The 23,659-nt window shown below is 36.3% G+C and overlaps 1 protein-coding gene and 1 non-coding gene across 4 annotated transcripts in view; one reads left to right on the top strand and one right to left on the bottom strand.

Annotated features, from left to right (window-relative positions):
- Positions 1-23,659, top strand: part of SETD2 (SET domain containing 2, histone lysine methyltransferase) — a 127,130-nt gene that overhangs the window by 53,590 nt on the left and 49,881 nt on the right. For all 3 annotated transcript variants that reach the window (XR_006729833.1, XR_006729834.1, XM_045530392.1), the window contains exons 7-12: positions 1,909-1,986; positions 3,435-3,532; positions 7,989-8,115; positions 18,042-18,176; positions 19,027-19,146; positions 20,384-21,046. Coding sequence is in view for 1 of the 3 variants with exons in the window: in XM_045530392.1 (XP_045386348.1) it covers positions 1,909-1,986; positions 3,435-3,532; positions 7,989-8,115; positions 18,042-18,176; positions 19,027-19,146; positions 20,384-21,046 (1,221 nt within the window). In the remaining 2 variants the exon portion in view is untranslated. The remainder of the gene's footprint in view (positions 1-1,908; positions 1,987-3,434; positions 3,533-7,988; positions 8,116-18,041; positions 18,177-19,026; positions 19,147-20,383; positions 21,047-23,659) is intronic.
- LOC123623710 lies at positions 17,558-17,658 on the bottom strand. The gene has a single exon (XR_006729995.1). It is a non-coding gene; the product is annotated as a small nucleolar RNA U13 (small nucleolar RNA).

Here is a 23,659-nt window from a genome sequence, read left to right on the forward strand (position 1 = left end):
ACATGTTTCAGATTACAGCTCTTAAAAATTATTGATAACCCCCTAAAGAGCTTTTGTTTATATGGATTATGTGGGTTATATTTATCAATATGTATCACATTAAAAGTTAAGACTGAGAAATTTAAAAATATTTATCCATTTAAAAGTACACTAGGTCCTTGAATTACATTTTGTCATAATGTTGATGAGAAAACAAAAAGATAATTCCTGGTTAGGGCCACTGGCTTTGTGGAATTTGCCTATTCTCATGTCCGTGTGAGTTTTCTTTGGATATTTCAGTTTTCTCCCACATCTGAAAGATGTGCACATTAGGTGAATTGGTGTATCTAAATTGTCCCAGTGTCAGTGAGTATGAGTGTGTATTTGAGTGTGCCCTGTGATGGAATGGTGTCCTGTTCAGGATTGGTTCTAGCCTTGCACCTTGAGCTGCTGGATAGGCACTGGCCACCTGTAACCCTGAACTGGAATAATTGGGTAAATAATGATCATTTTTATTAGTGTTTCTTAAATGTATATATAACTCACATTTATTTCAGTGTTTTGGTCCTTATTTAGAAATTTGGTGATGACATATTTCTAAACAAACTGAATAAAGCAGTACACATTGGACGTCATCAAAATTAAAATTTAGTTTTATATTTTGGCACCTTTGAAATAATATCTAAAATAATTATGGACAAGGAGAGGTGACAGCTAAGTGCAATGTGAGTTCCTGGATTGGATCTTACATTGGAAAAATGACAGTTGTCAAAATTTGAATAATGGCCGGGTATGGTGGCTCATGCCTGTAATCCTAGCACTCTGGGAGGCCGAGGTGGGAGGACCACTTGAGGTCAGGAGTTCGAGACCAGCTTGAACAAGAGCAAGACTGCCGTCTCTACTGAAAAAATAAAAAGAAATTAGCCAGACAACCAAAAATAGAAAAAATTAGCCAGGCTTGGTGGCACACGCCTGTAATCCCAGCTACTCGGGAGGCTGAGGCAGGAGGATCGCTTGAGCCTGGGAGTTTGAGGTTGCTGTGAGCTAGGCTGATGCCACGGCACTGTAGCCTGGGCAACAGAGCAAGCCTCTGTCTCAAAAAAAAGAAAAAAAAATTTGAATAAGGAAACTGACCATATTTAGTTTATTTAGAAATATGCCATAGAACTTAACTTTTGTTCAATATCAGTTAGCCTGATGTAGTTTCCAAGAGCCTAGGGATGACCTTAAGTTAGGACTTACTGTAATAATAATAAGCCTGTTACTTACTGATACAGATGATATGGTAAACATGATGTAATGAAAAATAGCTATTTTCAAAAAATTTTTAATGAGAATAGTGACATTGCTTTACATTTTTATGAATGTCTTTAATGTCTGGCTTAGTAGAATTCAGCTGGATTCTCATATATCTGCCTTTCTATTCAATATGGAAATGTAAATTCTAGAGATCTGACTCCAGACATGCTTAATTTAGTTCTGGAGGAGGGCCCAGCAAGTTTTAACAAACTCTCCAGGGGATTTGGATACACGTTCAAATTTACTACTTTACTGTGATACAACGTGTACTTTAAAATGAAGTTTTATACATTCAAATGAGATTGAAATGTAATGGAATGTAAGAAATAGCTAAGAGTAAATGGGAGAGACATTCGTAGATACAGAGATAATTTTGCCTGTAGGTAAAGGTTTATAGTTAGCAGATCTTCCAGAAGAAGCAGTTAGGTATTTGTCACTTTAACGTATAAAGTAGTATAAGAGAGTTCTCTAAAGCGGGTGTGTGTGTGTGTGTGTGTGTGTGTGTGTGTGTGTGTGTGTGTGTGTGTGTGTCTCTGTATGTGTATGTGTGTTTATACCTTTCCTTTCCCACATGCATGAATATTTTAAGGTATCATTTTTTTTAACCCTTAAATTATCCTCCTCTTGTAGATAATAGATGCCACTCAGAAAGGAAATTGCTCTCGTTTCATGAATCACAGCTGTGAACCAAACTGTGAAACCCAAAAAGTAAGTTGAGGTGGATTTAGAGTTTGGGGTATTTGTTGAAGATTGCTGTTCTGACCATTGATTTTAGATCCTATACCAAAGGTACTCATGAGTTTTATTATTTAATCGTTTTTCCAATTCTGCTTTATTAAAAATTTTCTTTTGAAGTAAGTTTAGATTTTATAAGAAACATTGCAAAAATAGTATAAACTGTTTACGTATGTATCACATTTCACCTAGCTTTTGTAATGTTAATGTTGTACCTAACCAAATTATCATATACAAAGAATACTATTAACTAATCTAAAGAACTTATTCAAATTTTGACAACTATCATTTTTCTGATGCAAGATCCAATCCAAGAACTCACATTGCATTTAGTTGCCCCCTCTCCTTGCCTATAATTATTTTAGATATTATTTCAAAGGTGCCAAAATATAAAACTAAATTTTAATTTTGATGAACTCCAGTGTGTACTGCCATATTCAGATTCTTTATGAGGTCTTATCCAAGTACCATTTTACTGTTTTAATAACACTCATATGGGACTAAAGGACCAAAGTTAGGAAGGATTGTGACTTTTTCAGGTTAAGAAAGCTGTGGACCCACTCCCCAGATAAATACGTATCATTGATTTTCTCTTATGTTGAGATAGTGCTTTTGATTCCTGGATATTTTTTGCCCTTTGATCTGTGCAGTAATAGATTTTATGTATGGCTCTTCTGAGAGCCAAACTATATAACAAAGAGGAGAACTCACTTTGCAATCATTTGTTCCAAGTTCTGGTTCTAGTTCTACCAGAGCTGGTGGCCACATGTCTAGCTGTGAGACTCTCACTGTACATTGTCCCTTAATCTCTCTAAGCGTGGATTTTTTATCAGTAACTGTGCAAATGGTCTGGATTAGAGCTCTATAATCCATAACTTGCTTACATGGTCTACCTCCTGTGTATCTGCCCTAATTTTATTTTTCAGTTTTATGTATCTCTTCTGATCTTTTCCCCCTTTCACTATACTTAGCTATATGACGACTGGTTCATGAAATTAAACTTTTGGCCTCAGTGTTTCCCAGTTTCCATGCCCCATCTTATCTTAGAACCTGGTTACTTTTAACATAAGTTAGTATAGATTTGCCTTTGATACTCAGTGACACCAAGCATCCCTGATTTGCCTTAGTATAAGTGAATCTTTACTGGATGGAAATGTTAAAGTAGCAGTTAACTTCTTCCCACCCATTTAGCAGCTACTTTTATTAGAGATAAATTACTGATATATTCAATCCAGTAGGTCATTAAATAAGAGTAACACTTAAATATTTATTTAAAGAAAAAAATTCCCCATTTGCTATTTGGGAAAACCTTTATTGCCTAAAGAGCCACATGCATAATAGAGGCAGATGATAATGACCTTTGTACACACACATTAATAAGTTACTAAATTCTTTTCTTTTCTTTTAAAACAACATCTCAGTGGACTGTGAATGGACAACTGAGGGTTGGGTTTTTTACCACCAAACTGGTTCCTTCAGGCTCAGAGTTAACATTTGACTATCAGTTCCAAAGATATGGGTAAGTACTTATTTTGCTGCTTCTGATAGGGAAATAGGCTGTTGAGATATAGAGATATAAAATTTTATGAATTACTTGAGAGTTATATTTACTATCAACTATCATCTATACTGTTTGTGTGCTTTTCCTACTGTATGACACTTCTGGCCATTAAAGGGTATTGTACAGGAACTATATAATTTTCTTCTCAACTTCATGCTAACTTACTTATATAATTATATTTCTAACATTCTTAAAAACTTCATTATAGAAATGCAGGTTTTGTGTGTGTCTGAAGAGAATAAATTCATGTGTATTCATCATTCAGCTGTTTTTTTTGTTTGTTTTGTTTTGTTTTGTTTTGAGACACAGTCTCACTCTTTTGCTTGTGCTATAGTGCCATGGCATCAGCCTAGCTCACAGCAACCTCAAACTCCTGGGCTCAAGTGATCCTCCTGCCTCAGCCTCCCAAGTAGCTGGGACTACAGGCATGTGCCACCATGCCCAGCTAATTTTTTTTTATATATATTTTCAGTTGTCCAGCTAATTGCTTTTTTTTTTAGTAGAGACGACGTCTCGCTCTTGCTCAGGCTGGTTTTGAACTCCTGAGCTCAAACGATCCACCTGCCTCAGCCTCCCAGAGTGCTAGGATTACAGGCATGAGCCACCGCGCCTGGCCGTTTTGTTTTGTTTTGAGACAGTCTCTCTCTTGTCGCCCTGGCTAGAGTGTGATGGGTGGGATCTTAGCTCACTGCAACCTCAAACTTCTGGGCTCAAGCTGCCTCAGCCTCCTGAGTAGCTGTGGCTATAGGTACGTGCCACTGTGCCCCCAGCTGAGTTTTTATATTTTTAGTAGGCACAGGGTCTTGCTTTTGCTCAGGTTGATCTCAAACTCCTACTTCAAGCAGTCCTCTCACCTCGGCCTCCCAGAGTGCTAGAATTACAGACGTGAGCCACCATGCCTCACTCATCATTCAGCTTTTAAGAGTTATCAACTCATGACTAATCTTGTTTCATCTATACCATATTGTACTCTTTTTTAAAAAATTTTATTTTTTAATGTTCAATTTTATAGAGACAAGGACTCACTCTGTCCCCCCAGGCTGGAGTGCAGCAGTGTGATCATAGCTCACTGTAACCTGCAACACCTGGGCTCAAGTGATCCTTTCACCTCAGCTTCCCAAGCAGCTAGGACTTTAGGCACACGTCACCATGCCCAGCTTGGTGCACAGAAGAGATGGAGTCTTCCTATATTGCCCAGGCTGGTCTCAAACACCTGGGCTCAAGCCATCCTCTGTCCTCAGCCTCCCAAAGTGCCGGGATTACAGACATGTGCCACCATGCACAACCTATATAGTACTCTTGTTAGCTGGGCTTGGTGGCACATGCCTGTAGTCCTAGCTACTCAGGAGGCTGAGGCAGGAGAAGCTTGTAAGCCCAGGAGTTCAAGGCTGCAGTGATATTTGTTACCTAGTTCTGTCTACCAAAAATTGTAAGTGATGCAATGGCAAAGGGCACCCCTAACACCAAAAGTGGAGGAGTTCTTACTAACACTTAAGCATCAGTAAGGATAATAATTGAGATTGTTTGAAACACATTATGTAAAATCTATGAGTTTTAATTACATTAAAAAAATAAAACACTACATTAATTATTATAGAAGGGAACTAATTAATGAGTTTGACAACCAAATTAAAAATAGGAAAAAATCGGGCATTTAAGCATTTATTCTGCCTTTCACAACAGACTTGTACTTCAGGTTAAACCAAATAGTTGATGAAAGGAAGTTAACTAGCGGTATTCTAGTTAATAAATGTCATAGTAAAGGTGTCACCATTTTGCAATACTTCATAAACTATGGATCTAAACAGTGGTCATTGGTGGCTACTGATACTACAAAAAGAGAACTAATGTGTGCTTCCTGATGGAAGAACACAATATTACGTGTGAAATAGTCTTGCTAAAAGAAATTTTGAATCTGAATTAGATCAGGTCTCTAGATCTATTTATTTATAGGAAATATGGGAAACAGGAACAAATAAATTACATTCAGGGATGCAATCAAAAATAGACTTTGGGAAACTATGTAGGACAAATTATTTAATTATAAAATAATTTGTAAGAAAAATAAAGATGGAAGGTGAACCCTCAGATTAAGAGATATAATTGTAGTGTTTGGGCCTTATTTAGAATACATTAATTGGTTAAAAGGTATTTGAGATAATAGGGGAAATCAGAATAATTAGTGAATATTTGATGTTATTGAGTAATTATTAATTTCTTAACATGATAATGGTATTATATGTTTAAGAACACGTCCTTCTAAGGCCGGGCGCGGTGGCTCACGCCTGTAATCCTAGCACTCTGGGAGGCCGAGGCGGGTGGATCACTCAAGGTCAGGAGTTCGAGACCAACCTGAGCAAGAGTGAGACCCCGTCTCTACTAAAAATAGAAAGAAATTATCTGGCCAACTAAAATATATATAGAAAAAAAATTAGCCGGGCATGGTGGCTCATGCCTGTAGTCCCAGCTACTCAGGAGGCTGAGGCAGTAGGATTGCTTGAGCCCAGGAGTTTGAGGTTGCTGTGAGCTAGGCTGACACCATGGCACTCACTCTAGCCAGGGCAACAAAGCGACACTCTGTCTCAAAAAAAAAGAACACGTCCTTCTAGATAACATCCTGAAATACTGGTAATAAAATGGTGCTTTATATAGTTTCCTTTTTTCTTCAGTTAGTTTCTTTTATCTTCTTTGGGTCCTAAGGACCACTATCTTGCACAAGACAATTTCTGATTATTAAGAAACTAACACAAGCCAGGGGTGGTGCTGCCTGCCTGTAGTCCCAGTTACTTGAGAGGCTGAGGCAGGAAGAGCCCAGAAGTTTGAGTCCAGTCTGGGCAACATAGCAAAGACCCCATCTCTTTTAAAAGTTTCTTTTGCTTGTTTTTTTTGAATTATATTTACGTGAATTAGTAGTTTCTGGTGTTTACACTAAAAAAGCACAGATAGTTTTCCTGGATATTTTAATCCTTTTAATGGTACCACATGACAAAGATTTAATTCTTCTGCTCTGTTCAGTCTGGTGTCAGTCACTGATACTCAGGCAGTGAAGCTGTTTCAGATACTTCTTCACATGTTTTCATGCTTCATGTCTTAGAACTTAGTGAACACTGAGGTTCTTTCAGTTCTGAAAATGGTTATCTGATTATAATCCAGGACAAATGCAAGATAGTTATTTTATCTGCTTCTTTTGTCAGGTATGCCGGGCATAAGTGCAGATATCAGGTTCTGTGTTGGGCTCCGTTTTTTCCCTCTGTGCTTGTACTGTCCTCTTGTAGGGAAAGGAAAGTGGAAATCAAGTGCTATTTGTGAATCCTTGTTTTATTTATTGAACAATTTATTTTTGTGCCTTGAATTGCTATTGTCATATGCTAAATCTATCAGTTTACTTTTAGAATCTCCATGTTTTCTTCATGTAGTTCTGATCACTAATAAATGGCAGAGGTGGTTTCTGTTTAGGCCTGTGTTCTTTTCCACCAGTCTCCCTTGCCTCCATGGTTATAGTCATTTATGACTGTATTTGTTATTATTGTGTCTTATCCTCATGTGATTATAACTTTTACTAATCATCTATTTCCTTTTAAGAATTCTGTGCTGATGCATTTTATATCTGCTTATAATAATGCATTTTATTTTCACTGTGTGCCAATTAAACATTTACATATAAGTGATAGTTAGCTGAACTATTTAAGCAATTTTGTTCTTAGCCCAGATATATATATGATCTCTCTTTTTTTTTTTGGAAACAGAGTCTCGGTCTGTTGCTGGGGCTAGAGTGCCCTGGCGTCAGCCTAGCTCACAGCAACCTCAAACTCCTGGGCTCAAGCGAACCTCCTGCCTCAGCCTCCTGAGTAGCTGGGACTACAGGCATGCGCCACCATGCCTGGCTAATTTTTTCTGTATATTTTTAGTTGTCCAGATAATTTCTTTCTATTTTTTAGTAGAGACGGGGTCTTGCTCTTGCTCAGGCTGGTCTCGAACTCCTGACCTCGAGCAATCCTCTCGCCTCGGCTTCCCCGAGTGCTAGGATTACAGGCGTGAGCCACCGCACCCGGCCATAATCTCTTATTTTTATCAATTAGTAGGCATTCTCATAAAAGTGGAGAAATCACTTATTAATTTCTTGGCTACCTTTTTTTTCTTTTATTAATTTTCTTTCCATCCTACTTTGTCCTAACTTAGCTAGTTTTATCTAACGAATAAAAGACAATTGGAAAAAGAATGAATATTTTTAAAGGGTAATTTTCAGGCATTTCCATTAGATAGTAGCAGATTGGTGGAGTCTCTTAAATGTGGGTTTTTTTTCTTTTTATTTCCTCTGGACTAGTATGACTTTTGTGTGTAATTGTTCTATTTTCAACATTTTTATTTGGTTTACTTCCACATAATAAACTTCTTTCCTGTGCTCCTTGAACAGAAAAGAAGCTCAGAAATGTTTCTGCGGGTCAGCCAATTGTCGAGGTTACCTGGGAGGAGAAAACAGAGTCAGTATCAGAGCAGCAGGAGGGAAGATGAAGAAGGAACGATCTCGTAAGAAAGATTCAGTAAGTGTTCCCTTCCTCTTTCAGCTTTCACAATTAAAATTTTAAGAATGGAGATAGCTTTTCTGATTGAAGTTTAAAAAGTCATACTACTACCAGAGAAATTCAGAATCAGATGAAATATTACTAGGAAAAAGGTATGGTTGATATTTTTATTTCAGATTCATAGAGATTAGAATTGAATGCTGAGAACTATTGAAGTATTCTTGAAAATACCTGGGCTGGTAGTTTTTCAGAGCCTTTAAAACTGCTAAGTACAAATAAAATATTTATCTGTTCTCTGTGATACCTCACTCAAATCTCCTATACATTCTGATCTTTCATTATTGGTTTGTCTTTTGTTTGGAACTCTAAACTTTGAAAGTGTTCTTAAGATCTCTGAAAACTGTCTTTGGAGTGATGAGTTATAAGAGGAAATAGGCAACCCAAGAGTGAGAAAGGAGTAGTCTCAGATGGTCTTTTTATTTAATGAAACAGTTGAAACCCTTTTTCCATACTGTCTCACCTGAGTTACTCCTGGGGGACTGGGGCAGTGTCCTATTAACTTAAAGAGACTGTCATCTGGGAAAAGGACTTTAAGGACTTTGTGCTGTTTTTTAAAAAAAAGTCCCCACCACCTTTTTTTTTTTTTTTTTTTTTTTTTGTGGGAGAGCATCCCCCTACTCTAGGGCACTGTTTCTCAAAAGTATAATCCTTGGCTTAACTTTCTCAGAACCACGTGGCTGGACCCACAGTAAGAATGCATATTTTTGGGCTTGGCCTCAGCCCTATGAATCTTAGGTCTGTGGAAAGGCTAAGAGTTTAAGGGTGTTAGTCCGCAAATCTCCCTGTGATTCTTTTGTAGTTAGCTCATTCCTATACTTTTCAGGAACTGATACTCTTTAGAACTATAAATGACAGCAATTTTACTGTTTAGGTGGGGAGATAGAAGACATAATATGGGGATAGGGTAAAAGTACAGTGGTTAAAAGGTGATGTCAGTAAGCACAAATTAATTTGAAGGAATTATTAATCATTATAGAGAATCTGAATTAGAAGATACAGCAAAAAGCATTCTATAAGAGGACATAGGTAGAAAAAAGCAGTGGAAAGTGCCATTTAAAATGTACAAAAGGACAAAAAAAAGGGCCATGTAAAAATGTAGAAAAGGATAGTTTGATAGTTTATAACAAACACCACCCATGTTTGTACCACCCAAGATGAACAGATGTTCTTTGGAGTGTCATGTGTTCTTCAGCTCTCTTTTTAGAGACCATGTATTGTATGATTGTGTGCCAGTCGCTCTTCTGAGCACTTGACGCATTAACTCATTTAATTCTCACAATAAGCTCTTAAATTAGGTATGGTGATTTCCTCTTTTTCCAGCTGAGAACACAGTAAGGCACAGAGAAGTTACGGTGTCATCTAATAGGTGATGTAAATGAGCTCTAGTCTTGTCTCTGCTCTTAACCATCCCGCTGCACTGCAGTTGAACTATAGAGCGCAGTCCCATCCCTTCCCACGTCTGAGGCAACTATGACCTTAACAATCAGTGTTTCTGCATTTTAGAATATATTGAGTGTGTAGAGTTTTATAAGCTTTCTAGAAAAGATATAATATATATGTACATGTGTGCATTTTGTTCTTTACTCTTATTTTTGAATTTGATCTGTGTTGATATATGTAGATGAACATTTATTTTTTTAACTGCTGTAATGTTTTTCTTCATTTAATAGTTCATTTACATATTTTCTACTGACGGACACTTGTGTTTCCAATTTTTTGCTCTTAATGTAGAGTTAATATCTTCGTACATGTCTCTTCTGCATGTTTCTTTAAGGTTTATCTATAGAAGTGGGGTCACTGGGTCATGGTCTGTTAGCCTTCTGCACTTGTCTATTATGGGAGATTTTTCTTAAACTCCATTAAGATTGCTTTTATTGTTAACTCTTGTTTCATATAATTGATAGTTTACCAGAACAGCCACAAAATAGTCATTTAAATATGTTGACCTAAGCTAGCATCTCCGTAGAGAATACCCAATGGCTATTTCTCGTTTTCAAAACTTAGGCAATAAACATGTTTTTATTAGGTTATTAAGTATGCAATGTCCAGTTTCCTTAAGTCCTAGTTTGACAGTTGATACCGCTGACATTTCACATTGACACTCTTCTGTTACGTTTATTGTGAAGATACAGCCTGAGTCTTTCAAATGCACGTTTTGGCTTGTGATTATCTTTCAAATTTTTTTTTAGAGCAATTTTTGTGGAACCACGGATAAGTCAAAAGCTCGTGTTATTTTCAAATATGAGTTCCATCGTGGAACCACTGCAGCGCAGACAGCTCAAAATATCAGCAAAGTGTTTGGGAAGGATCTGGTTGATGAACATACAGTACGTTGATGGTTTGAGAAGTTTCGTTGTGGTGATTTTAATCTTGAAAATGAGCCACGTTGGGTGACCTGAGACCAAAGTGGATAATGATGAGCTGAAAGCTTTAGTGGAAGCAAATCCATCTCAATCTAAGTATGAATTAGCAAGGTTTGACATTACTATTCCAGCAACACTGGACCATGTGAAACAAATCAGCAGGGTCAAGAAGCTGGATAGATGAGTTTCACATGAATTAAACGAGCGTCAGAAGAGAAATCGTTCTGAAACTTGCCTTTCTTTGCTGTCATGACATAAAGGCTAATCATTTCTACATCGTATTGTCACATGTGATGAAAATAAATTCTTTTTGACAATTGCAAGTGTTCAGTACAATGGTTGGATAAAGATGAAGTGCCGAAACTCAGTCCAAAACCGAATAGTCATCAAAAAAAGCTAATGATGTCTATGTGGTAGTCCAGCACTGGTATTATCCACTACAGCTTCATGAAAAACCTGGTCAGTCGATCACAGCAGGTGTCTACTGTAACCACCTGGACAAAATGATGACGATGCTTGCGATTTAGTAGCCAAGATTGGTTAATAGAGACAGGCCAATCCTCTTGCAAGACAGCGCTTGGCCACGTGTTACACAAACAACGCGGGTCAAACTACAGACACTGGACTTGGAAACTCTCTGTCATCCAACATACTTGCCAGACCTTACACCAAGTGACTACTACTTCTTCCAGGCTTTGGACCACTTTTTGCAAGGAAAAATACTCAATTCTCAACAAGCTTTGGAAAACGCCCTTCACAATTTCATCACCACTCACTCTTCAGGCTTCTTTGCTGCTGGCATAAACAAGCTACCGTTCAGATGGCAAACCTGTGTCGATAGTTTAGGCGCATGCTTTGATTAATTGTACTGCTTCTTGTTTGAGATATAATAAACTACACTTTTGATTCGAAATCGGACATTCCATATTTAATGACCTCAAATTAATCTATTGGTAAGGAGTGTCTTTATAACGTTATTATAAATGAGCAGTGTTACACCTGTATTATACCTATATCAGATGGCTTTTTACCTTTCTGACAAGATTTAATGACAACCCGAAGGAGATAAGGTCTAGGTATCCCTCTGTTTTGTTTATATTGAAGTAATGGTGTGTCCATTGCAGGGTAGGCCTGGTAGTGCTTATGAACTGAATTAGATGTAACTTACATCCAGTGATTTCATGGGCTGAAATCATCAGTTGCTCCAGGTGTGAATTTGAAGTCATTCTGGAACAAAGTGATTTGGGTGAAACTTTGCCCAGATAGAGCAATGCCCAGAGTGAATCAAGTTGCTAGAATTGATGTGAAAGATCATTTGCCCTTGACTCTAATGAAGAGTTTAATTCTAGTTTAATTTTACTTGGATTGTCTCCTACTGAAATTCCCTTTTGCATGCCTGGATTCTTAGTTCTGGTCGGTTAGCTACAGTTGAGCAGAATCATAGAAGTAGCAACTCTTGAATTCACAAGAGTCAGTGAGCCTTGGGAATTCTTTTGGGTTAGGATTAGATAGGAAGGACAAGATAGCAGTTTAGGATAGTTTTTCATATAAACTACTTACAAGAATATGTTAATAATGATTATACTATAGTCTGTATCCCCCAAATTATCCCTTGATTGATAAACATTTTTTTGTCCTTGTTCTTATATCTATACACAGCTTATCTCCTTGACAAAACTGTAAGTTTTTCTAGGACAGGTGATTGTTGTCTTTGGGTATGTCACATACCAGGTACTTAATAAAATACTTACTTGATGGAAGTATAATGAGTTCCTACTGTGACCTGATGTTATTTGTTATTTGCAGTTTATAATTGTAAAAAGGAAATAGTCTGAAACATCCCTTATTCTCCACTGTTTCAGTTTGTGAAACAAACTGCCAACTAATTTATACAATGAAGAAGGTAAAAAGCCACATGAGTGAGAGGAAATATTTGCTTTCTACACAAAACAGGCACTAGTATCCAGAATATATTAGGTTGGTGCAAAAGTAATTGCAGTTTTAGCATTGTTGAAATTTGCCATTTGCTATTGGAACACATTCTTAAATAAATGTGGTTATGTTATACATCGTTTTAATGCACATTTCTCGCTTTGTTTTTTTGCTAATGACTTATTACTTGCTATTTATTTTATATTTATTTTAGACTATGGAAATGAAGTTAGACAAAAAGCAAATTCGAGCGATTTTCTTATTCGAGTTCAAAATGGGTCATAAAGCAGCAGAGACAACTTGCAACATCAACAATGCATTTGGCCCAGGGACTGCTAATGAACGTACAGTGCAGTGGTGGTTCAAGAAGTTTTCCAAAGGAGACAAGAACCTTGAAGATGAGGAGCGCAGTGGCTGGCCATTGGAAGTTAACAACAACTGATTGAGAGCAATCATCGAAGCTGATCCTCTTACAACTACATGAGAAGTTGCTGAACAACTCAGGGTTGACCATGCTATGGTCATGCGGCATTTGAAGCAAATTGGAAAGGTGAAAAAGCTTGATAAATGGGTGCCTCATGAGCTGACCAAAGATAAAAAAAAAAATCGCCATTTTGAAGTGTGTTGTCTTCTCTTCTTGTACGTGACAAGGAACCATTTCTCAATCGGATTGTGATGTGTGATGAAAAGTGGATTTTATACAGACCAGCTCAGTGGTTGGACTGAGAAGAAACTCTAAAGCACTTCCCAAAGCCAAACTTGCACCAAAAAAAGGTCATGGTCATTGTTTGGTGGTCTGCTGCCGGTCTGATCCACTACAGCTTTCTGAATCCCGGCGGAACCATTACATCTGAGAAGTATGCTCAGCAAATCAATGAGATGCACCAAAAACTGCAACCTGCAGCTGGCATTGATCAACAGAAAGGGCCCAGTTCTCCACAAGAAAGCCGGACTGCACGTCACACAACCAATGCTATCAAAAGTTGAATGAATGGGGCTACAAAATTTTGCCTCATCCACCATATATTCACCTGACCTCTCGCCAGCGGACTACCACTTCTTCAGGCATCTTGACAACTTTTTGCAGGGAAAACGTTTTGCACAACCAGCAGGATCCTGAAAATGCTTTCCAAGAGTTAGTCAAATCCCAAAGCGCAGATTTTTACGCTACAGGAATAAACAAACATTTTTTGTCGGCAAAAATATGTTGATTGTAATGGTTCCTATTTTGATTAATAAATATATGTTTGAGCCTAGTTATAAGGATTTAGAATAAAATTCACGGTCCGAAACCGTAATTACTTTTGCACCAACCATGTTTAGACCGTCTACTAATTGATAAGAAAAAAACAGCCAGCACAAAAGAAAAATAGGCAACTTCCCCAGCCATATCACTAATACAAATAGCCAATAAACATGGAAAGATATTCAACCTCGTTAGTAATTGGGAAGTGTAAATTAAAATTACTATTGGATGTCATTTACACACCAGATTCATAAAGATTAAGTCCCGTGATACATAGGAACAACAGGAGATCTTATACACTGCTGGTGGGGGTATAAATGGATACAACTCCTTTTGAAAACACTTTGGCATTATTTACTAAAAGTGAATGCACATATACCGTATGAGCCAGCAGTTGCACTCCTGGGTGTATAACCAGAGATAAACTGGCTATAATGTGTGTTAAGAATCAAAGCAGCATTGCTTAGAATATCAGAAAAAATAGGCTGGGTGAGGTGGTTCACACCTGTAATCCCAACACTCTGGGAGGCTGAGGTAAGAGGATTGCTTGAGCCCAGGAGTTCAAGGTTGCAGTGAGCTGTGACACCACTGAACTGTACCCGGGGCAACAGAGTGAGACTCTGTCTAAAAGGGGGGAAAAAAGTGGAAACAACTAAAAATATCTATCAACATTAGAATGGTTAAATTATCATATAATGAGAATTACATTCATGAGAATGAATTGTAGCTACATGCAAAAATATGGATGACTCTTAAAATGAAGATTGAAAGAAGTGTAACAAAAGATTTTGTTCAATATGATTTCATTTTCATAAAGATCAAAAATAGGCAAAACTAACTTACAATATTTAATTACCTATAGATAGTAAACCTATAAAGAAAATCAAAGAACTATTTCCCAAATAGGATGAGTTATCTCTAGAGCACAGGAAGGATAAATGTTATAACTATGAAGAAGTACATGGGGCACTTCAGGAATGCTGGCATTTTTTTTAAACTGCCTGGGTGATGGTTATAGGGGTGTTGCTCACCTATTTCTTTATTAAACTTGTTTACTAACTTCATATACTTTTTTGTATGTTTCATCAAGAAGTATTTTAAATGGTGCTTAGACCCCTTAGTGAAAGTTTTTAGCAAAAATTATTAAAGAAATAATATCTTGGACTGATTAAGTACTTAACACAGTAAGTTTTCAAGTGCTACAGAATTATATATAAACAAATTTTCAATTAATAATTTATAAACACACCCTAATCATTCTTAGATTTATGTTTACTTTTAGTTACTTAGCTCATATCCTCTCTGGAAGGTGGTGGCCTATAAATAATAACTAAATACTTTTAGTAAATGTGAATTAATGAAAGGAAAGGAATCTAATTTAGTCTTTCCACCTCCCTCCGCCAGGTATCCTAAAAGTTATTTCACAATTGATTGCTCCAATTGAGCACCCAAAATTATTGAAGCTGTGTTATATCACTTGAGATTAGCAAACTTTTGTGTGTATGTATGTATTATAATACAATATTAAGGAACATTCAAGGATTATTAATCTTCTGTATTTTATTTGCAAAATTTTATACTACAGTTTCTACATTTTTCCTTTTTATTTTCCTTAAGTTAGAATGCTATTTTCTTTATATCCCAGCAATGCCTTATATACAATAATATCTATGCAATAAACATTAATGAATGAATGAATCAGTGAAAGTATCATATCTCAGTTTCGTCTGAGAGTTTTCAGATTTACGGAGTCATAACATGTCTAGTTATAAAAAGGAATTATCTCTTAGCCTGGTGAATATTTGCATCTTGAAACTCTGACAAAAGCAGTATTCTGGCTGTTACACTTAGGGAAAAAGTAGAATATTAAGGACCTTGGACTTTTCTATTCCAATACCTTAGAATTTGGGACACAGGAAGTTTTACATTTAGGAGATGCAAGGAAAAAAAAATCTTTAACAAAACTGTCTTAGATTAAAATTTAACTTTAAATTGGCTTTTCTGTTCATGTATTAATCTGTTCAACAACTTAAGAAATTTTATTGGAAATGAAACGGCCTTAAATGTACATTTTAAAAGGAAAAATGGGTTTGAGTGTCTTTAGCCTCCCTCAGGCAGCATTTTATATTTTCTCATTTATTCTTGTTTTTACCAGAATGTGAATTTTGGGGTACAATATGAAATGGAAATGTTCAGGGCCTTGTCTAAAATTATATTAAGAGGATAAATAGCCAGTTAAATAACAAAATTTCCTTAAGAGTCTTTGCTTTTAGATTTGCTTTTCTCTGAATTATCATTTCATTGTAGACTTATAATCTCTGCTAAATTCATTTAATGCTATCTATCTCCTCTTTTATTCTCTCTTGTCTAAATTCCATTCTGTTACTGCCACCCTAATTATTCTTAAATTCTACTTGGATCATATTACTCCCCTGTTGGAGATTCTGTAGTAGAACTCCCTTGCTTAAGTCACATCAAATGCAAGTTCTTTTATGTTACATTGAGATCTTCTAATCTAACACCAATCTTCATATTGCTCCCCTGTTGCAGATTTTGTAGTAGAGCTAGCTCCCTTGCTTAAGTCACATCAAATGCAAGTTCTTTTATATTACATTGAGATCTTCTAATCTAACACCAGTCTTCCGTTTGGTACAATTTTTCTCACTTCCTTGCTATCCCTTATCCCTTCCAACTAGACTAAGCTAACACTGTCATGATTTCCTGCTTCCCTTTATTCAAGATTTCCTCACTACTTTGCTCCCTTTTCTTGTCTTTATCTTAACCTATTTCTAATCCCATTTCAGTGACTCTCATTCTAATTGCTCCCATTTTTCTTAGGCCTCTTAGGTTTTATAACATTAACATTTACAGTTAATGCTTCCTTGTTTGGTTTCATTTGAATTAATTTAATCTCCCCCAATAATAAGTTCTGTAAGGACATTTTTATATCTTGTAACTGCTATAACGCAGCGCAGGGCTGGAAATGACCTTTGGTAGGTTGATTTCCCCCCCCTATTATTTAAATGTAATATTTAAAACATCCAATGAACACATGTAACTTATAAAGCATAATTATAAATCCAGCTGGGCACAGTGGCTTACAACTGTACTCCTAGCATTCTGGGAGGCCGAGGTAGGAGGATTGCTTGAGGTCAGGAGTTCAAGACCATCCTGAGAAAGAGCGAGACCCTGTTTCTAACAAAAAACAGAAAAAATTAGCCAGATGTGGTAGTGTGCACCTGTAGTCCCAGCTACCTGGGAGGCTGAGGCAGGAGGATCACTGGAGCCAGCAGTTGAGGTTGCTGTGAGCTATGGTCATGCCATTGCACTCTAGCCCAGGCAACAGAGCAAGACTCTTTCTCAAAAACAAAAATAAATCTTTGTGAACATTTCTCTGCTTCCTTCTCACTGTCTAGTTTCTACAGATTACCACTGTTGTCAATTTTGTCTTTCTCCCTTGCCTTTTTAAAAGCAATTTTTCACATATGTATCTCTGAATATTTGCATAAAAATAGATTCATACAGCATGTAATTGTTTGGAACTTTTTCACGTGACATGTTTTTGAGATGGATGAATGTGTGCGTTTGGCTATACTTGGTTCCTTTTATTTACTGTGGTATTCTGTTGAGTGAACATGCCAGTTTATTCAACCTGTCCACAAATATTTCAGTTGTTGGCAGGTTTTTGCTATTATGAATGTTGCTTCAATGAGCAATCTTATGAATCTCTGGGTAAAAACGTTCAGAGTTTCTCTTGGGTTTATTCTTGTAAGTGGAATTGCTGGGCATGGGGATACAAATATTTTATTCTTCAAACTAATGGTTTATTTTTTTCTGAACTTTTTTTTTTTAAAGCCTACCTCAGGTGGGTAATTTGCTGATATAATAACAAGGTTTGAGGTAGGGAGATCTCACGCAATAGTGTGCATACTCAATCATGCTTATGAACCATAAATGAATCTCTGAAGCACTTTTATATTTCATATAATTTGTTATCTCACATAAGGGCAGATTTTTCTCTTTTCATTAATTGCAGTGTCTCTAGCACCTGCAATTATATTTGACTCATAATAAATTCTTGGTACATATTTTAGTGAATGAAATGCTTTTCAAATTTATCATACCAATTTATATTTTCATCAACAGTACAGTTGTTATTATCAGACTACTTCTTCCCCCACCCTCCATAGTGTAGTACCGTGGTTTCCTACTGTGTTCTTAATTTGCATTTTCCTGATTACTGATGAAGTTCAGCATCTTTTCAAGCTGTATGATTCTTAAGTTAGTGGGTTTTTTTTTTTGTTTTTTGTTTTATGACTAGATATTTTTCTTTGTTGTGGTAGGTGGATGGAGAGCTAGAAGCTCTGATGGAAAATGGTGAGGGTCTCTCTGATAAAAACCAGGTGCTCAGCTTATCCCGGCTAATGGTTAGAATTGAAACTTTGGAGCAGAAACTTACCTGTCTCAAGCTTATACAGGTAACCACTTTAATATTTATTTTTTATTTCTGATTTTGGGGTGGGACATTTAAACTATAATCCAGGTGAATGGAGAAAGAATAATTCTGATGAGAAAAGTTGATCTTATTTTTAAAATGGAGATGTGAGTTCTATATGACCTTGAAAGTTTATACTATTCTCTTAAAAATGACCGAAGAGTTCGATATCATTTAATCTATTAGTAGAACTGGTTTACTTTCTCTAGTCAAAGAATATGGTGGGATTTTTAAATGTTAAATAAATTAAAAATTTTTAAATTCATGATACTTGATATAGTTTCTCCCCAATTATTAGCATGCCAAAGCCATTTTTACTGCATGATGTTGGACAACAAAAAATGAGTGATTTTTAAAAAATCTAACAGGAAGAAAAGGCCTTTTGAAAAAACATCTGAAGAGGAGAAAGAAAAGAAAATGATTTAAAGACTGATTTTTATGGTTTTAGCCTTTTCAGTATAAATGATAGATGCAAGTTTTTTCTTAGGTCTTTATAATTGAATCATTGTAAATAACCAATTAATATTTAAATAATTTTCTACTTTAGTGAAATCCAAGTTGACTGGGTATATTTTATGTATGAGAAAAAATTATAACCTATTTAAAGCCATTGTTGTACAGTTCTCTTTTTTTCTTTTCTTTTTTTTTTTTTCTTTAGGCTTTTTTTTGTTGTTGTTGTACAGTTCTAATTGAATTAATAAAAATAGGGTTTCTAGTTTTTTTGAGAATAATAAGTGAACTGTTTATAATGTGTAATGTGTAAGTGAACTGTATACGGGCTCTCTGTAACACTCTGGTATTGCCTGCATCCTGTCTCCCTTCCCCCATAAAAGAACACACACTCACAGTCCTGTCTGAAGTCCTTTCTGGAGCGTCATGGGCTGTCTTTGTTGTGGATCTGGATGGCAGAGCTAGGTGATGGCCAGGAAAGTAACCAGAAGCTTCAGGAAGAGGTAAGTTCACTTTCAGCTCATTTGTTTCTTAAAACTGTTATATTGCTTGCTTAGGTTTTGGATATGTGATAATATTAGTGATTATGAATTTAGCACTATATTTACCACTGGTATTAAAAAATTGAATAATTTTATCATCCTAGTATCATTCCTATAACTATAACCTAACACCTTGCTAGTAGTTTGTCCCATGATTTTTTGCTATAGTATCTCTTTAAGGTTGGTGCGACATGGCTGGGAACTACAAGAACAAAATATTATAATAATATCATAGTTAAGTGAAAGATCAGGTTTTTTGTTAAAACCATAGTTTTAAGATGGGAAACCATACCAAACTTGAATTCTGAGGTTCTAAAGAATTGGTAAAGATCTGAATTCTAGATGACAAGAGTAAGAACATTTTGAGGAGCAAATAAATGTTTTGAAAGATCTAAGTAAAGGTTTGTTGGCAGCATTGTTAGTAGAGTTGTAATGTTTATACCTTTCTATGAAATTAACAGTATTTTCTAACTTGGAGCTTTTTAAAAACAATAATTTTTTATATAATCCCAAAGTCATTTATTTAATAAAACACTTTTGAAAACAACAATAAAAAAGGGAATTGGGCAAATAAGCAATTGTTCTTGCCTCTGTCCTTCTCCCAGGAGATTTGGCAATAAGAAATCAGGAAAGCCTTATGGTTTCTGTAGAACTGCATTGGGGTGTACTTAGGAAGAAATTACTGGATTTCAGGGGTGAGGGGTTTCTAAGACTGCCTCTCTTTGCTAAACAGCTGTTTACCAAAGGCTGAAGAGGTAATGTCTGCATTTTTGTGTGTGTGTATGCAAGGCATCATATAACTGCATAGTTCCTGGTCCTCTATCACAGTCACTTGGAACTTTTTAGAAAAATATCCCCAGGATAAAGTCCAGTAGTGTATATGGTTTTAAAGAGCTACCTAGGTTTGGGAACTACTGGTAGAGAATATTAATCACTCTCATTTGATGTATGAGTAGTCATTTGTACCACATTTTATTCTTGAGGATCAGTCCTACAAAAACAGTTTTCCTTCCTTTCTTAAGGAAAATAATACTATGACATTTAAATACACCTGTATTTATAGAGACTTAGGTCTTAATTTAATAAGACAGTAGCAAAACTATACTACTTTCTGCAGAAATAATCCGAGTCTCATCCAGAGGTTTGAAAAGTCAGCTGTACCAAGTGATGTGATTTTTTTTTTATTATATTTAATCAGATTATAAAGACTTTGGAACACTTGCCCATTCCTACTAAAAATATGTTGGAGGAAAGCAAAGTACTTCCAGTTATTCAACGCTGGTCTCAAACCAAGACTGCTGTCCCTCAGTTGAGTGAAGGAGATGGATATTCTAGTGAGAATACATCGCGTGCTCACACACCACTCAACACACCTGATCCTTCAACTAAGCTGAGCACAGAAGCTGATACAGATACTCCCAAGAAACTCATGTTTCGCAGACTTAAAATTATAAGCGAAAATAGTATGGACAGTGCAATCTCTGATGCAACCAGTGAGCTGGAAGGCAAAGATGGCAAAGAGGACCTTGATCAGTTAGAAAATGTCCCCGTAGAGGAAGAGGAAGAGTTGCATTCACAACAGCTTCTCCTACAACAGCTGCCTGAATCCAAAACTGATAGTGAAACCACCGTGGAGGCCAGTAAGCTACCTATATCTGAACCAGAGGCTGACACTGAAATGGAGCCCAAAGAGAGCAATGGCACAAAACTAGAAGAACCTATTGCTGAGGAAACACCATCCCAAGATGAAGAGGAGGGTGTGTCTGATGTGGAGAGTGAGAGGAGCCAAGAACAGCCAGATAAAACAGTAGATATAAGTGATTTGGCCACCAAGCTCCTGGACAGTTGGAAAGACCTAAAGGTATGAAAATTTTCTTTGTTCATTTTAACTTGAATTACTCAGGTTTAGAGTTCTACAAACCTAAGTCAAATTAACTACTTTGCTAACCAAGCATATTTTTGAAAAAATGGAATATCATCTCTCTTACTGTCAGCTAATGATAAATGTCTCAAATATCCTTTAAACCTTGCCAAGAGTCATACTAGCACCAGCCTGAGCAAGAGTGAGATCTCGTCTCTACTAAAAATAGAAAGAAATTAGTCTGGACAACTAAAAATATATATACATAAAATTAGCCGGGCGTGGTGGTGCATGCCTGTAGTCCCAGCTACTCGGGAGGCTGAGGCAGTAGGATGGCTTGAGCTGCGAAGTTTGAGGTTGCTGTGAGCTAGGCTGACGCCACAGCACTCTAGCCCAGGCAACAGAGTGAGACTCTGTCTCAAAAAAAAAAAAAAAAGAGTCATACTAGCCAAACTAATATACAGTTGTCCCTTTTCTTCTCATTTAGACAAGCATATCATAATACTGAGTTCAGTCATTTAAGTGTTCTTCACATTAAAAACAAAAATCCTTTGAGTAACAAATTTATGATTCTATTTGTAATGAGGAAAAAAATTAATGTTTAAATTAGTTAAAAATTTATTAGATTAATGGAAAATGAATTAAAAATAGAAAATCAAGGTAATTTTGCAACCTTTTATCAAAAATGATTGAACGTAAATTTCTATTCTAGGAAAACAACTTTATGGAGCTATTTGGTATTAATTTCCATTATTGTTTCTGAAATAGGCCTGCTTTTACATGCCTATTTCTTTGGACAAAAGAAGAAAAATAGAAAGGCCTGGGACCCTTATACCTAATAAATAATCTTATTATTAAAGAATATAGAAGATATACAGGGTTTGCTTTGCAGAAAACACAGACTGGGTCTTAGATAAACACAAGAGTGAAAAACAGGATGAACCTAGGAGAGGCATGGTACATTGCAATTGTAAGTGATCTAGACTTGAGACCCAGGTCTTGAGGACCCTGTGGGAACAGGTTACTTCCTAGCTTCTATTTTTCTATTCCTCCTTTCTTCTGCCAGAGGTGAAACAACCAGATAATCCAGCAATCCATATTTATTTGCAGCAAGATGAACACCTGAATCCTTCCTGTCCCAAATTTTGACTAAAAGCTCACCCCATTAGATCCTGTGATTTAACCCTACAGAACTGGCCTTAATACTGAGCAAAATGAGTAGTTGGTTGGTTGTGCACTGTGCTTCCTGATTTGTTGTGTTGAGACCCTTCTTTAAGTATGGTGTGGTTTCAGCTATTGCTTACCCATTTGAGCTCTTATTCATGTTACCCTTTCATCAGTTATAATTCAGGATAAACTCAGCCTTATTAAGTCTTATGAAATCAGGCCTTTTTGTAAATATGAAAGGAAGGGTTCATATTAAATCTACTTATGATACAATATGTGAACTGCAGGAATCAGAATTACAGTTAGTTGAAAGAGATGCTGAGATGGTCACCTGGTAGACCTTTATTTACGGCCTGCTTTGTGACAGCACAAGAGTTCCTAAAAGAAGTCTGTGTTTGGAGGCTGCTGGTGGAGATGGTACTATGCCTGTAGCTCAATAAGGAAGATGGAGATAGAGACAGCTACACAGTGGACATAGAAAAAGCCTTTACAGCCATAGTTGGGTTGTAGACCCAGTAGGTCACTTTTGCCTGAGAAGTCTCCTGTTGATGTAATTTTTAAAAATTGCTGAGATATAATCATCATAAACCTGTCTTTTCTTAAAATCCGGATAAAGTAAATATTTTTGTTTCTATATGATTGTTTCTGTAATCATAGTGGTATGAATTACTCTGTAGGATATACTTAACCCATTTTTTATATAACTATGGTTATCTAAACTCACACTTTAGGCATACATTTCTGAGTCCTACAAAATTATTTCTTCCCCTTCTTATGTTCCCCATTCCTATCTGAGAGATCAAAGCAGTTTTATAATACTATGTAGCTTGATGATCCTCTTGACTTGAGGTTTAAAATTTTATTTGTACTTAAAATATATCCTTCTTTTCCTTCATACTTTGGATTTTTCCTGATTCTTAGCCTCAAAAGGAGCCATTAAATAAAATTGTCTCTTCTTCAGATCTTAGTTTGCTCTGGAATCATTACCCATCTAGAATTGCATTAGTGAGAAACATCTTTATTTGACTGTGAACTGTGATATTTTGTTACACATTGGTGGTGGGGTTCTTAATTCATCTGTCATTCTAATTAACATTTACTATGGCTCTGATTTCAAAACTCTGATTATGGTTGTTCTTTTAAAGAAAAAAAAAAAGCACTTTGATAGCATTTGACCAGAAGTCTGAAATCAGGAACCCATAATTTGGACATGTTTTAGAGAAATGTATTGACCTGATGTAATTACTAAATATCCATACTCTCCCGGCATTGAAAGAGTTAACTACTTCTGTCTGACTTCCACCTATGTGTTCGAGTAGACATTAGCTAAAAAGAAAATGTCTTATTCAACCAACTTTTTGAGCACCTATTGCTAAGCACTGTGTTAGTTGCTGACCAAGATCTTACTAAAAAGCATTGATCTAAGATTGTGGTTATGTTAGCCAT

This window comes from Lemur catta, chromosome 18 (genome assembly GCF_020740605.2).
Source record: "Lemur catta isolate mLemCat1 chromosome 18, mLemCat1.pri, whole genome shotgun sequence".
NCBI classification, from domain to species: Eukaryota; Metazoa; Chordata; class Mammalia; order Primates; family Lemuridae; genus Lemur; species Lemur catta.